This window comes from Pelophylax lessonae (genome assembly GCF_965119305.1).
Source record: "Pelophylax lessonae genome assembly, chromosome: 5".
Lineage (NCBI taxonomy): Eukaryota > Metazoa > Chordata > Amphibia > Anura > Ranidae > Pelophylax > Pelophylax lessonae.
In genome coordinates this window covers 494848574-494865687 of record NC_138772.1, presented here as the reverse complement: position 1 = coordinate 494865687, position 17114 = coordinate 494848574, and the positions used below count along the sequence as shown (strand labels likewise).

At 39.5% G+C, this 17114-nt stretch overlaps 1 protein-coding gene across 1 annotated transcript in view; it reads left to right on the top strand.

Annotated features, from left to right (window-relative positions):
- ANGPT1 (angiopoietin 1) overlaps window positions 1–17114 on the top strand; it is a 460247-nt gene that overhangs the window by 257642 nt on the left and 185491 nt on the right. Inside the window, exons 2-3 of the mRNA XM_082257926.1 lie at window positions 450–605; window positions 4934–5055. Coding sequence (XP_082114052.1) covers window positions 450–605; window positions 4934–5055 — 278 coding nt within the window. The remainder of the gene's footprint in view (window positions 1–449; window positions 606–4933; window positions 5056–17114) is intronic.

Here is a 17114-nt window from a genome sequence, read left to right as displayed (position 1 = left end):
ACACTTAATATAAATTGGTAAAATTGTATGCCAAATATATTCTGGAACAAAGAATTTCCATCCAAGGCTTGTTTTTTTTTTTAGACACCCTAATATTGTATGGTGTATTCTTATACATTATTGTTTTATTATCTATTTTTCTGACATATCTTTATTTGTTTTATTATACTGTTTACACACCAATCAGTACTGAATAGCGATGACAACCTTTTATTTGCAATTTATAGTCCTAATGAAAGGGGGCCTTTTGAACCCTTAAATGCTTTTGTTTTTTATGTTTTTCCTTTATGCATATCTAGGACTTCACCTACCCAGTTAATAGAAATGAAGGCCTTTCTGTATTACAAATTTGTTTCTGCATGTTTTTTTTCTGAACACTGAAATCAAAAATTACATTTCTTACCTGCTAATAACATTTTTTAAACTTTTTTTTTTTGTTTTCTAATTAGTTGGAGAACTATATCGTGGACAACATGAAGTCAGAGATGGTTCAGATGCAGCAAAATGCGGTTCAGAACCAGACGGCTACTATGTTGGAAATAGGTACAAGTTTGCTGAGCCAGACTGCAGAGCAAACTAGGAAGCTAACTGATGTGGAGACTCAGGTAGGTGACAATATCTGTGTTTGTGAGATATGATACAGTTGCTGGTGAAAAAGCAGCAGCGCTAGTATAGATGCATTGTGGATGAGTGGTTAGCATTCTTACCTTGTGGCTTTATGTCCCTAGTTGCTTTCCTACTTGGAACATTTGGATCTCTTCTGGAATTTACTGTACATGTTCTCCCCATCCTGGTTGTGCCCATTTCTATGCCACAAACCAAAGAATTATTGGTAGTTTTTTTGACTTCCTGAAAATTTGCCACACCATGTGTATGTGTATGGTAAGGACAATGGATTCCAAGCTCCTTTAACCACTTAAGCCCCGGAAAAGATTTTACCCTCTTCCTGACCAGGGTCTATTTTGCGATTCAGGACTGCGTGACTTTAATGGACAATTGCACAGTCGTGCGACGCTGTACCTAAACAAATTTGACGTCCTTTTTTCCCACAAACAGAGCTTTCTTTTGGTGGTATTTGACCACCTGTGCGATTTTTTGATAATGCGCTATAAACAAAAGAATAGCGTCAATTTTGCAAAAATAACAATATTTTTCAAATTTTTTTATATGAAATTCCCCCCTAAAAAAATGTAAAAATCTAATTTTTTTAACATTTTCAGCCAATTTGTTTTATGCTACATATGTTTGGTAAAAAAAATCGCAAAAAGCGTATTTTGATTGGTTTGCGCAAAAGTTATCGCATTTACTAACAAAGGGAAAGATTTTTGTCATTTTTGTTGTTTTTTTTTTAACGCGTAATGGCGGCGATCTGCGATTTTTTTTGCGGTACTGCGACATTGCAGCGGACAGATCGGACCCTTGACTGACATTTTTGACACTTTTGGGGTTACCAGTGACATTACTACAGTAATCAGTGCTATACATATGCACTGTTACTGTAAAATGGCACTGGCAGTGAAGGGGTTAACTTTTTTTGAGAGGGAGGGGTTATGTGTGTCCCTAGGGGCGTGATTACTAACTGTGATTGGCTGTGGCTTGAGGTGTAGGAACAGTGATCAACGGTCCTACATAGTAGAACCGTATGATCACTATTTAGACACAGGGGAGAATGACAGGCGGCTTGTTTACATTAGCCGCCTGCCTTTCTCCTGCTCTAACGGACGATTGCGAGTGACCGACAGACATCGGGTCCGCCGTTCACACGCGCGGGGGGGTCCGTGACCGTGCCTCCTGCGGCGCGCATTTGCTCCCTAGACCCTCACAGGCTAGCGACGTAGCCCTACGTCTCTTTGCCTGTGAGGGGCTGGCCGCCACAGTAAATAGTCGTGCGGCGGTCGGCAAGCGGTTATATGGCACAAACTGAATATAAAAGCACACAATGGTTAGGGCATAGCAGCAAGATATATTTTTTTGTGTCACTGCCCACACTAATTACTTTCAGGCTGGTCAGCCTCAACCAAAGGCAAAATAAGGGGATCAAAATCATCCTTTACAGTAAAAATTAGGGAGGACCTGTACCATGGAAGCTGCATGCAAAAAAGGCAAGAAGAGGGTAAAGGACTGGTCTCTGCTATTACCTGAGAACTCCTTGCAGCTGATATTTTCTCTGTAACTGATTTACAATACTTGTTTTGCACTGTGTCTTTATGTGAAGGAGAATGAAGTAGGAAAAGAAGTCCCAGGAGCCACACATCACATGAATCCTCATGTTAAGAGTGGAAGCATTCTCAGCCTAGACTTTGTCCAGGCTGCACCCCAAACATGTTCCACGATCATCCACGACTAAGTCCTGTGGGGCTTCTTTTCCTTCTTTATTAACTTTTATGAAGCTGACACAAGCTCTTTCCCTGCCTGCACTCCCAGCAGTTGTCAGAATATAATGACCTACTAGAGCCTGAAGTGGCACCCTTTTATGTAGAGGTGTTCAACATGGTAAAGCAGCAGGGCTTTGCTATCTGTTAGAGCAGCACCTTTGATAAATGTGATCTGATGGCTGGTGGGGTAATATCCAAGACACAGCAAAAGAAGTGGTAGAAGCCAGAGTCCAAAAATGAATGAAGCCGAAGCAGAGAGATCCTTGCACTACCGCTTCTCGGGTGCAGCTTTCCCTTCATCAGGCAGAATAGTGAGCAGCACAATAGTGACCAATCACCAAATCTCACCACTATTCCTTGAGAACAGAAATCACTTGGGAATAAACTTTTAGATTTTTCCTGTAAGATGGCAAATATTTTAAATTCAGATCCATTTTAATTTTGTACTTTTTTTAAAAAATGCTATTATATGAGCAAAAGGAAATTTAATGTATGCTCTATATTTATACCAATTTTAAATTAATCACAAAGGTAGAACTGTACTCTAAGGGGTCCGAAAATAGTTAAAATGATGAAATTTTCATTCACCCCTGACTGTAAGCAGTAATATAACAACAGTTAAAATGAAAGCTTTATCCCTTTATCCAAGTACTGCAAAAATCAATGTCATACATGATACTATCATAAATATACTCATAAGTGTGTCAGTGGTACATGTTAAACAAATGATATACGCTGAAGCTGGAAAAGTCAACACTGAGGGTGTGTAGCCGAAAGTCCCATGTTTTAGTGTTGTATTCCATGCAATGAAAACACTGAAGGCCCCATTCATATAAAGGTTGAGGTCAAACAGTAAACTAAACAACATTTGAGTTCAAATAAACACTGGAACTAATGGCTGCGAGTGATACATATGTTAGCCTAAATAAATTTGTTCGTTCGTCTATTAATTCCTTTTTGAAGTAGATTATTAATTTCCGATATAGTGCACTCCAATTTATTTTGTTTCAGTAATTCGACTCTGGCTTCACAATAATTGTACCTGTGACATTTTTACAACTTTGGCATGAATGAGAACAAAGATCGATGATTCAGCCTTTAGGCAATTATGGGAATTACTTGCCGGACCCTTATTAAAAAGTGCGTTCTTCTTTGTGGTTTCTTTTTTTTAATAAACTGCCTTGAAACTACTTAAAGGAAACTGTAGCGTATTTTCAGTAAATTATACATTTTAAGTTATTACTGTAATAATTACTTTAAACTAATTTTTGAAGAGCCTCTCATTTTTTCTGCTTTGCTTGTCCATATTTTTAATATTGCAATTCATGTACACATTTATATGCTTCCGCTGGATGCTATCTGTATAAAAGCAAAAGTGATTATATCCCTCCTCTGTGAAAAACAAGTCTTTACTTAAAGTGTAAATACAAAAAAAAAAAAGCCCAATAAACGCCTGAAACAAAAACGCCCAGGTGTGAAAGGAGCGGAGCCCCATCCCTGCTCTACTGCAATTCTAAGCCAAACAATCTTTTTTTTTCTGGTTCTGGACATGCTACAGAGCTGAAACTTCACAGGTACACTTTTAGACCCCCCAGACACTAAATCCAAAGAAATCTCTTTTTTTTTTTCCATAATTTTTTCAATAATTGGCTCTCTATCAAAAACGACAAATTTTAAGAACTTTTTTTGTGTGATTAATAGTCCCTGGGGCATGACCCAGAACCCTAGGCACTTTTTAGGGGTATTTATTGGGTTTTAGGGCTTCAGAATTGTGTTTTTTGATTACCGAAGTTCGGGTCCCATTGATTTCAATGGGGTTCTGGAATTCCTGAAAGTTCGGGTGTTCTGGTCGAACCGAACTTTTCAAAAGTTCGATCATCCCTACTCTTCATGTCTGTATAACCTACTCTTGGACACCAACTATACAAAGAATATGGTTTTTAAGTAAAGGCTGACACAACTGCTATTTAGAAATGCACTATTTAATCTAAACAATTAAACTGAATCTAAAGCACAGAAACAACTTCACACCAAAGACAACTTGTCCCTTTCCCAGCTCTAACATGCACTTTTTGGTTTCTTTCAACAGTTATGGTTAAATTAGAAATCTCAAGCTTTTATTTTATCATCATCTGAACAGAAGCTGGCCCAGCTGTTTTTAGATCCCTAAATCCCCCGGCTGTAAGGATTCTGATGAGTAGTAGAGCTATCAGCGCTGAGCCAAAGTGTGAAATAAAAATGGCTGTCAAACCTCACATGTCCCATGAGCCAATAAGAGTTCACCATCCAATCAAGCATGGGTTTGTGTCAGACCACCATGCAAAGGCCAGGGGAGATATATAACTACAAGTTTACAATAACATTTACTTATGCTTCAATGACATGCATTCATTGCTTTGGATTGCTATAATGCATCCTTACACAATCACGCTGTGCTTGTTTTCTATCCATCAAGGCTTGTTAGACTAGGTCATATATTTTATATATCCCAGTGCTAATGTAACAGGACAATTTGAAATATGGCATTTTTACCTCAACATTCCATTTCTTTCTTCAAGGTTCTCAATCAAACTTCCCGACTGGAGATACAGCTGTTGGAAAACTCTTTGTCGACATACAAGCTTGAAAAACAGCTCATTCAGCAAACTCATGAGATTGTAAAAATTCATGAGAAAAACAGGTAATGCATTACCATTGTGACACTCTTGCTTCTAACACATGAAATATACAGTTAAATAAATTGTATATTTAGAGTTTCAAATGTTATATGGTTATACAAATTCTTAATATACATATATAAAGTCCCTGTGACCATATGAATTAGTTTATCAGCAAGGCCATTCACATGACCCCTGATGATGTCAGACATCTCTGACGAAACGTGTTGGGTTACGTGATATCATTACACGTCACTTCTGCCATTTGGAACGCAGGTGGCGTCCCTGCGTATCCTTAAGAGTTTTTATTCATCTGTAAGATTGTAAGTGTTTTTAATCCTTTATTTTGCAAATAAATGTTACGGTACTACACCATGGAAATCTTTCTCTCTTGTCTCCCTTGGATGTGAATCCTCGAGGTGATGTGGATGGAGATTTAAAATACCTTCCTCCCCTTTTGTGTGATAAACTACCTCTGATGTGGCCTAACGTTGTGAAGGAGATGTGTTCTATTTTGGATTATCTCTATCTGTGAGTTATATACTTACCTTTGGTAAGAAGGCATTGCTACTGGTGGTGGATTTAGACACATATCTACACACTATTTTCGTGGGAGACTCTCTGAAGAGCGATCCACAGGTTTTTCTTGTGTGAACCACTTTTTGATAATTATGGACAATATGTGTTAAATTCATGCACAATATGGACATTATATGATTTACGTAGTGCACATTATTTCTTTTGCACTAATTAATCATAATGGTGGTTTATGGACATTATTTACTAACTTTTTAAGCACTTTATGCAATTATTTATTCATTTATTCAATCATGATCTGTTATATTTCTATCCAATTCTCTCATGCACTTTATATATATATATATATATATATATATATATATATATATATATATATATGACATTTTTAGATTTATAATTTATATATATATATATATATATTTATATTTATTGGCTTTATTGGCACATATTCACTTTATATAATAGCCTGGTTTGTCAAGGTACGGATCATATTAGGAGCTGGCCGGTTTTTTGAAGTTTACATTCACATCCAGAGATGCGCTCCAAGCTTTTGCAAGAACTTTTTCAAAGCTGATTTTGCCCGGCAGCACTGCATGGTGAAATCTTATTGGTAATCATAAATACATTTAAAAATGGGTAAATATGTGATTTACTGGAAAATGTTATCTAAACTCCAGCCTTACCTTCTGTCTCGCAGAGTTGTACATTCTACTCCTTCCTTCCTGTACTGAAATTGCTTACTATTAGTTCACTGCACATTGTCAGCATCTCACAGTGTGCATTAGAAGCTACAGCATATCATATAGAGCAAATCTCATATCCTGGCTGAAGGATGTCGAACATCATCTAACCTTTTCCTTACCAGCCTAACTGTCCCTGGCCCATCACTGGACCTCAGTTTTCTCAGTCATGTAGGCTCAGCATTACATGTGCACATTACCACAGCTACCTGTTTTGGGAAGCCCCTCCCACAATCCATGATCTTCCGTATTGCACAGAGAAACACAAAGACCTAAGGGTTGATTTACTATAACTGGAGAGAGTAAAATCTGGTGCGGCTCTACATAGAAACCAATCAACTTCCAGGTTTGTTTTTTAAAGCTTAATTGAACAAGTTGAAGTTAGAAGCTGATTGGTTACCCCTCACAGCTGCGTCAGATTTTGCACTTTCCAGTGTTAGTATATCAAACCCCTAGTGATGAGGTCACTGGGTCTAAAATAGAGTATTTATTGAAAATAGAAACGTTTTATTTAAATATGTCATTATCACGATGATGAGGGAAGAGAGAGGAACCAGGGAGGGCAGATTAAAGGGATTGTAAAGTCAGAAGGTTTTTTTTTTATCTTAATGTATTCTATGCATTAAGATTAAAAAAAAAAAAAAAACACCTGTGTGCAAGGTCCCCTCATCCCCCTAATACAGTGTTTCTCAATCTTTTTTCAGTCAAGGCACCCTTTAAAATTATAGACAGTCTTGAGGCATCCTATTTTAAAATGGAAAAAATTAACTATTCTAATGGTTTTACATAATGCAGCAACATCCACGCATAAGACACACAACATTAGAGGTGATGTATTCTTCCAAAGAAGCTCCCACTGCTGTCAATCAAAGTCATTCAGCCAATCAGGAGAGAGAGGGGGTGGGGCTGAGTTGCGGCTCCATGTCTGAATGGACACAGGGAACTGTAACTCGGCTCGGGTGCCCCAACAGCAAGCTGGAGAACAGCAGAGTACTTCCTGGTTTTATCTGACGTTGGAATCCTATATCTCATGCCAAATGGAGTAGACCTTTCCCTAAGGGGAAAATCATAGAAGCTAGAGCCTCAAACATTACATGTTTGCATACCTTTGTCCTTGCACTGCTTCCCATGACCAACCAAATTGGGCAGACTCTTGCTAGACTATATACAACTAGAAACTGGCAGGAAAAGGGATGGCACTACCTCACTATTTACGTATGATATACCCCATTTACTACTCATAGGACCTCTAACATTTACCTAGGAACCTACACTGCCTACTCTCACTAAAGGATTCCCAACCCTAACTATGGTGACATCTAGTGGGCAATTTGGGGAAACAACACCAGGCACTCCTAGTCCTATGCCCCTATCTTAGACTTTTAAAAGTTTAAAGGGAGTGCAGAATCACCTCAAGTTCACTTATTATTGATTATGGAAATTAAAGTGTTTACATATTCTTAAAGTGATTGTAAAGTCTCCTATTTTTTCGATTGAAATAAAAACATGTTATACTCACCTCCTCTGTGCAATGGTTTTGCACAGGGCAGCCAGGACCCTCCTCTTCTCGAGTCCCTGGCTGGTGCTCCTGGCCCCTCCCTCCTGTTGAGTGCCCCCACTTCAAGCAGCTTGCTATGGGGGTACCTGAGCTGCAGCTATGTGTATCCATCTAGACATGGAGCTGCCGTTTGGCTCCACCTCCTATCTCCTGATTGGCTAACTGAGTTTGATTGACAATCAAGACAGAGAGTCCCGGATGTCTGAGGCACTCACAGACATCACTAAATAGAGAGGGGGCTAAGGTAAGTATTAGGGGGGCTGATGCACACAGAAGGTTTTTTATCCTAACGCATAGAATGCATTAAGATAAAAAAAAATCCTTCTGACTTTACAGCCCCTTTAACAAGCAGTAAAAGAGCCATCGCTGCCCTATGTTGCTGTATATACTGTGAAGTAATTCATCCTCAAAATCATGACAGATTTTTGGAAGTTGGGTTTCAGTCAATTTCTTCAGGCTTATGACAAGATTATGCTGCCTTAGTAAGTAAGGGGAGAGGAGATGTGAATTCAGTGCCTATGTTTTTATAAACTTTGAAGATGAGTTTCTCCATAATGTCTATAGCTATAGAGATACATTAGGACATGTTGTAAAGTGCTTTTAGTGAACATGTAAATATTTTAATGCATATTTTCTGGACACAGATTCACTTTAAGTGTCCAAAAACACTTTATGCATCCTGAGATAAAAGGTATCTGCATTAGTTGAGCTATCTCTTGCAGAGCTACAAAATACACCTTCCTTTATCTTGAAGCTAATCATGCAATGACATACATGAAACCCTAATTCATACATGTGCCTCAAAGTGATAATGAGCTGCTGGAAACAACAGAAATGAACTACTTTGATAACAGCTGGCTTTCAGCCTGCTGAATCACTTTTGTACTATCCACAACTATAGTATTTTTTAAAAAAAAAAACTAGATGTTTTTATTAGAAAGAAAGCAAAGGAAAATCAAGCTCAAAATATGTTTTAATTTATTTCATTCAACATAATTCCACTTGTTTTAGTTTCCTCTGTAATGTGATTGTTATCATAAATGTCATTCACAGTAAAAGCAGAAGTATATTATTTTTACTTTATTTCATTATGACGTGCTCTCTGTGTAATTTGGACTTTTTTCCATAACAATCTATTAGACACTTTGAAACATTTTGCTTAGAAACTCCCAGAGGTAGGCGTGCTATGGAGGTCTGTGCGATTTTCTGACATAAGTGAAGACAGTATGAAATTAATGGAGTAAACCGGTGATATAGTGATATTATTCAGCTCGGTATTGGAGGGAATAATGTGTTCTCAATATATTTTTCACAAGAAAATAATCTAATTGGAATAGACACTGCAGAGATTAGTTGATTAAGAACTATTGGTTATGAATGGGAAGGATTTGGCCAAGGTTTTGTCTACCAAGTAGACTTCCATCTTATATGAAAATGTTAAGATTTAGCTGGTGCCGTCTTTGATTTGAGACTTTTAAATCAGACCCAAAGTCTGCCACCAAATTTACTTTTTAAAGCGCAATAAAGAAGTATGATTTGGTCAAATGTCCTTTAGTGCAACTGATTTTGACAGGTACATTGATTTTCATCAAAGGAATCAATATATTTTTAGTACTGTGTGTATGACTGCTTTTGAACACTTGGAGGCTGATTTACTAAAGGGAAGTAGACTGTGCAATTTGCAAAGTGCAGTTGCACTCTACAAAAGCAATTGCTAAAGAGCCTAGTATATGAACAGAACATCTGCTAACTTCCACCATCCAATCATGTGCAAGCAAAAATGTTTTTTTTTTTTTTTCAAAATTTTCCTTGAACTTGAGGTGTTTGAGACCTATGCATATCTACCATGCAGATCTATGCATATCCAAGGGAACAGATTGGCTTTAATGGATTCAGCAGGCCATTCATAACATGGCAGAGTCCTCTGTTAGTCAAGATTTCCCACATTTAGTAGTATGGCCCCTGTCAATTGTTGTTAACAAGATATTTAAAGAAGGATTCATTAAAAGGGAGTGGAGGTGTTACCACAAGAAGAAGGATGTAGATGATCTCTGCCCTTCAGTGGAAACCTGGTACACAGCCAGTCCCTTCCCCATGGAAGACATTGGAAGTTACATCAGGATATGTAAATACCACAACACCCCCTCCGGTAACACCTGGCACTTGGAGGAGTTATACTTAAACTAAGAATGTGAATTGAATTCTTGATCGTATGTTTGAAAGAAGCCTATGGATACAAATAATTTTTCGCATAATATGTGCAGTAAATGTTTTAAATGAGTCGATGAGAACTGTAAGCTGGACTTGGGGAGAATCCACATGGAGCTGTAAAGTAACGATTTATGCTGCTGCTATAAATGCTGGACTGGTCTTCTACAGTTTTTAAGAAGTTAACAGTACAGTCAATACCTGGGGGGTGTGGACATTACATCTGGTTTTGGTAGGGAATGAGTAGTGGCCTAGTGGAGGAAGGTCCTACTGCTTGGTGGTGTTAAAAAAACTTCCCCTGGGCACATGCGACCAGCAACCTGGGTCCTCATGTCTCATGTAAACCCCCTGTGAACTAAGCCTGCAAAGAGTGGGAATGGAGAGGCCTCTCAGGAGTGTGCAAAGGACTAATTCCTGACACGGCCTTGGGGCCAAACTGAGGAGCCTGAAAAAGTAATGAAATGGAAGGATCATTATTATGGTCTTGGACCAGCCCTTACTAAAAACTTAGCTGTAGGCCTCAGCACAGAAACTGTCTTAACATCCTGCTGCAAGGGGGAACTACACATACACCTTACAGCCTGATCATAAAATCTCTGTAATTTACCTATAGATTTAACAAATTCATGTAATGTGAGGGAATACCTCATTACCCAATTCAGTTTACATCAAGGCACTTAGTCCATGGTTGTTAGTAGATCTGTGGAAGATTTAAAACTAAAAACTTTGTGTTTATTTTCATATACTTCATATACTATACTATATGGATAAATTTAAAAATCAAAAAACGTTTTCCCTTTCATGGGATTTTAATGGCTGTAACAGTAGGACACATACATAAGAATTCTTTAAAAAAAAAATACCTATTTGTAGCTACTCCCCTTCTTTGGATGTATTGTAATAGCAACACAAATGCTATAATAAAATAAGCTCATCTATTCTGACTTGTATAAGTTATGGTATTGAAAATTCTATTGCTGTGGAAGATGTGGGTAAAGATACAAAATTATTTGGCTGTCAGGTCTAAGATTGCATATTAGCAGATTTTCCATTTTGGAAAAAGAAGCAAAAGGGATCAGTTTGTTACCTTTTAATAACGTTGTTTTTGGCAATTTTAACAGCGCCTTAATTTAAGTCACACCTTTTTTTCAGTTAGACAAGATCTACAATAATAATCTATTAGGAATAGTAGTGAGTTGGTTACCATAGTTGCTGATGTTGAATATTGTATAAATGTATTGTGTATGTTGCTTCCCACAGTTCTGCCTGCAATGTGATCCTGGGTGTAGCCTGGGGCTCAGTGTCCATGGGAAGGCACGGGGCTAGCTCTGTTAATGGATGGCTCTGTCACTTACATCCTACATATGAAATGGAATGGCTGGGAAAATGGTGACACTGATATACATTAAGGTCATTATTTGATGGACATGACCATTTTGTTGGATAATGATACACTTGTCAACAGTGTCATGCTATGTATCCTCTAAGTCTCAGCTGCTACCAGTAATTATTGAAGAAAACATGGGTCATCCCAAAATGCTGCCATCATTTCCTGGTTGGGATAAAACCTGATGCCTGTTGTGAATCCAAGTTATCTTAGTTTTTTTTTTTTTTTTTAAAGAAACTTTATTAAAACATCTGCTAGGATACAAAAGGTTGCAGAGATTACAATGACACAACACGTTTTACATTTTACAGGTCAGAAGCCGAGCACAACACAGAGACTCGTGACCGACCTAAATTATACTGCAGACCGAGAAAGTTACTCAATGACTTAACCATAAACATACTAGAACCCTAGTTGGATGGATCTATGGCACGTAGTTATCTTAGTTTTAAAGGGCAACCTCAGACCAATAGTGCAAAAGAAATTTTGCATCTGTGTTGTTCCAAAACTCATTTTCTCTATACGCCGATATAACTATTACAATTAGAGTTGTCTTTTGTCATCTGGGTTGGAGTGACCAGCCACAACTGGGGGGCAAATACCTATAAATTAAGGGGTTGATTTACAAAAAATTTGAGAGTGCAAAATCTGGTGCTGCTGTGCATAAAAACCAATCAGCTTCTAGGTTCTTTTTTGTCAAAAATGAAGTTGAAGTTTGAAGCTGCAGTCTCACGTTTAAATAAATCAATTCCCTGGTCTAATATGAAAGGTAAAGGTTAGTAAAGGTAGGTGTAAACGCTAACTGAAAGACATTTTGTTTGATATTGATAAAGTGGTGTATCATGAACGATTTAAAAAAAATAAAAATAAAGTACGAGTTTCATTTTTTTTTTGTTAATCTTAATGTTGCTGATCTTTTGGAGTCACTTTCTGCCTTCATGCATCTACTTCATTGATGGATGACTGCATGGCTTTTCCCAGAGAAAAATCACCAGTGCCCATCATTGCCATCTATCAGTGCTGCCCACCAGTGCCCATTATTGCCCACCAGTGCCGCCTGTCAGTGCCCATTAGTGCCCCTCAGTGCCACCCGTCAGTGCCCATCAGTGCCACCTATCAGTGCCCATCAGTGCCCACCAGTGCCACCTATCAGTGCCCATTAGTGCCAATCAGTGTCACCTATCAGTGCCCATCAATGCCACCTATCAGTGCCCAGCAGTGCCGCCTATCAGTGCCCACCAATGCTGCATATCAGTGCTACCTATCAGTGCCACATATCAGTGTCCATCGGTGCCGCCTGTCAGTGCCACCCCATCAGTGCCTCCTCATCAGTGCCTGTCAGTGTGGCCTCATCAGTGCGCATCAGTGCAGGAAAAAACTTATTTATTTACAAAATTGTATAACATAAACAAAAATTTAGTTTTTTTTTCAAACTTTTCGGTATTTTTTTTATTTGTTTAGCAAAAAAGAAAAAAACCTTGCAGTGATCAAATACCACCAAAAGAAAGCTCTATTTGTGGGGGGGGGGAAATAACAAAAAAATTTGGTGTTGCATGACCGCGCAATTGTCATTCAAAATGCAACAGCGCTAAAAGCTGAAAATTGGCCTGGGCAGGAAGGGGGAGAAAGTGCCCTGTATTGAAGTGGTTAATCAAAGCTGCATAATAAAATAATGCAAATTACTGAAAGAAATGACTATAACATATTAAATCCTAAATAATATTTTGGTGATTGAGTTGACATATTTAGGCTAAACTTAGCTTGTCTGAGGTTAACACTGGTAGTCGGACCCATTCACATCAGGAGGCACCATATAAAGAATGGTGGCTGGAGTGCATTGTGTAAGAGCAATGTGATGCTTTGCAGGTGGTGCAGCACATTGGAGGGACATGGATAGGACTTAAGGCAAATTGCCTTGTATATTCATTAAGCAATGCTGCCCAAAAGGGTTGTTGTAAATGATTCCTACTGTCTGAGTTTAGAGGCCCCCTGAGGTTTGAGTTCATCCTGATAAAACACCCTGTCCTCCAGCTGAGCCTGCATATATATTAGATTTGAAAACAGAATATTCATGTTTAAGGCTGGTCAATACTGTTTCTCAGTTTGTGAGGGTGAATGCACAGCGGGCTCAGAAAGTAGGCTGCTGCTTGAACCAGTAAACACACTGGATTGCATTTTGGAAGGCTTCCTTTCTGGGCCTTCAATATGATGAGGTTACCAGCTCTTATACAGATTTAACTAGCAGGACATAAAACCTCAGGATGAGAACTGGAACCAGTCAGTCTATGTCCACTAAGTAAGTTTAAATTCAAAATATGTAATGTTTGCCTGGAATGTAAGGTTAAAGAATATCTGTGGTCTAAAGAAAACCATTCCATTTGGCTGTTTAGACTATAACAACAATAAAAAAAACTGTTCACACTTTTGTGGTTGTAAAGGCTGAAGGTTTTTTTTCTTCTATGCATAAAGGTAAAAACCCTTCTGTGTGCTGCTCCCCCCACAGCCCCAGCTCCCCCCCCCCAAATACTTACCTGAGCCCCCTCACCCCAGTGATGTGCACGGGAGCCTCAGCTGTCTCCTCTCTCTCTTCATTGGCTGGCACACAGCATCGAGAGCCATTGGCTCCCACTGCTGTCAATTACAGTCAGTGAGCCAATAATGAGAGAGTGGGGGGTAGGGCTGAACCACGGCTCTATGTATTTTATGAATGCATAGAGTGGAGCTTGGGAGTGAGCATGCGCTAGTGCCCCCATAGCAATCAGGTTGCTATTCATTGTACTGGTCAAGGGGGAGGAGTCAGGAGTGCTGGCAGAGGACCGGAAAAAAAGAGGATTGGGCTGCTCTGTGCAAAACCATTGCACAGAGCAGGTAAGTATCCCATGTTTGTTATTAAGAAAAAACCCTTTAATATCATTTTAAGTGTACAGGTTTTCCGATCTCTTAACCACTTTACCTCTGCTCACAGTAATATTACTGCGGTAGAGTGGCTCGTTATCGTCTGACGACGTAGTACTACGTCGTCAGACACTCCCCCTTCTGGGCGGCGCTTGCGCGCCGCCGGAGGCTCGCTCCCGCTGTTTTCATTCACAGCGGGAGTCGGGCCAGGGGAGGAGCAGCGGCGATCGCCGCTGCTCTTACCCGATCGTCGGGGATCGAGTCTGGAGATCCGCCCACTGTGTGTAAACACAAGCGGACGGATCTCCATAGTGACACGGAGTGACAGATCGGACTGTTCAGCATAGCTGGACATCCGATCTGTCCATGACTCACTCAGTCACCTCCCCCCCTACACGTCAGTAAGCACCAGGCATACATTAACCCCTCCCTCTCCAATAAAATTAACCCCTTCCCTGCCAGTGTCATTTTTACAGTAACAGTGCATATATATAGCACTGATTACTGCAGTAATGTCACTGGTACCCCCAAAAGTGTCAAAAATGTCAGTCAATGGTCCGATCTGTCTGCCGCAATGTCGCAGTCCCGCAAAAAAAATCGCAGATCGCCGCCATTACGCGTTAAAAAAAAAAACACCAAAAATGACAGAAATCTTTCCCTTTGTTAGTAAACGCAATAACTTTTGCGCAAACCAATCAAAATACGCTTATTGCGATTTTTTTTACCAAACATATGTAGCATAAAACAAATTGGCCAAAAATTTTTTAAAAAATTGGTTTTTACATCTTTTTTGGGGGGAATTTCATATAAAAAAATGTTAAAAATATTGTTATTTTTTCAAAATAAACGCTCTTTTTTTGTTTATAGCGCAAAAAGTAAAAATCGCATAGGTGATCAAATACCACCAAAAGAAAGCTCTGTTTGTGGGAAAAAAAAGGACGTAAATTTCGTTTGGGTACGGCATCGCACGACCGCGCAATTGTCAGTTGAAATCGCACAGCGCCGAATCGCAAAAAGTGGCCTGGACGGAAGACAGCAAAATCCTCCGGTGGTAAAGTGGTTAAACCAGACATAGTTTTTGATATGTGCTATCCTTGATTTAACATCAATGGGATACAGTGGTAGTGTTGTAACAATGCCTACTCCACCATAAGGCAAGGAAAGAAAGCTTGTCAAAGTTCCCAGGATCTGAAACAAATAATATTTTTTGTTTGTGAGGCATAAGAATGGCAGTTACATTATGGCAGGATAACACCTATGTGTGTGCATTAGCGCTGCACTATAATGTGCATTGACAAGCATTTACCATGTAGTCATGCACTTTCTTTTGAAGAGACAAGGACTCACTGCTCAAGGTGGTGTAATTGCCTGATGACTCACACAGGTGCATGCCCCGGCTCGCCTCCGTGAAAACTTGATAAAAGAAAAGGAATTGGCAGCACTCCAGGTTGAGTCAAAATCCAGATTATGACAATCGTGACAAGGTAGACGCGTTTCACACACTGACTGTGTGCTTAATCATTACCATATAATGATTAAGCACACAGTCAGTGTGTGAAACGCGTCTACCTTGTCACGATTGTCATAATTTGGATGTCCAGTCAATAAATCTGGATTTTGAGTCAACCTGGAGTGCTGCCAATTCCTTTTCTTTTATCACGCACTTTCTTTGACTTCAATGGTCAAGCAGATCTTCACTCACAAGATAGAATTTGCCTCATTGGATTCATTTCCTACAAATGGAGGTAGGTTTTTTTTTGTGTGTTTACTTTAGCTCGACCCACCCCAACTCCTGCCTCCATTCTTGTGTCCCAGCTCCTGGTGCTTTCTGGGATTTGCGCCTTACATATTTAAGGAGGTTTCAACTGAGTCAAACCAATTGCTGGAGGAAGGTGGACCAATCAAGTATCATCAGGGGTCAGCTGAATGAGCCAGGAATGAACAACCAGTTCCTGATGACCAGTGAGAGGAAGATGGCATCATGGCCCTTAGTGCGCAGCAGCCAAGCGGTGGATCACAGCAGATCAACACTGGATTCATAAGCATTGTCAATACTTAAATTGAGGATAACCCAGCAAACCAGATAGGAGGGATTTAAAAATGTATCCCAGGGAATTAAATTCCTCTAGGGCAGTGATGTCAAACCTTGGCACCCCAGATGTTTTGGAACTACATTTCCCATGATGCTCGTGCACTCTGCAGTGTAGTGGAGCATCATGGGAATGCAGTTCCAAAACATCTGGGGTGCCAAGGCTTGCCATCACTGCTTTAAGGGCACCTAGTGCTGGAGAAAGGACAAAGGAAGAGGAGCCTGTGCTTCACATGGCCAACTTGAAGACTCTCAGTAAGGCTAGGTTCACACTAAAGACTGGTTTAAAATCGTTCGGCTGAACTCGCACAATTTCAGACTGGCATTTCAGTGCAAGTTTGGGGGCAATTTGAGAGACATCTGTGCGGGTTCATGCAGAAATGTCTATTGAATTCGCCCCTGAAGTCGCCAAAAGTAGAGCAGGAACTACTTTTGGGAATCGCAGCGCCGCACAGATCGACGTTGCTCCAATTCAATAGGCGGCGATTTGGCAGGCGATTTGACATATCAAATCACCCCGACATGAACGGGGCCTAAAAGTGAAGAATGAAACCAAAACGGATACCACTCCAGGAGGTGGTCAAAGCACACACTTTCTTTTTTTTTAACATCAGCATTGTAATAACAATACTTACAATAGTTGTTTTTTGACAATCCAATATAAG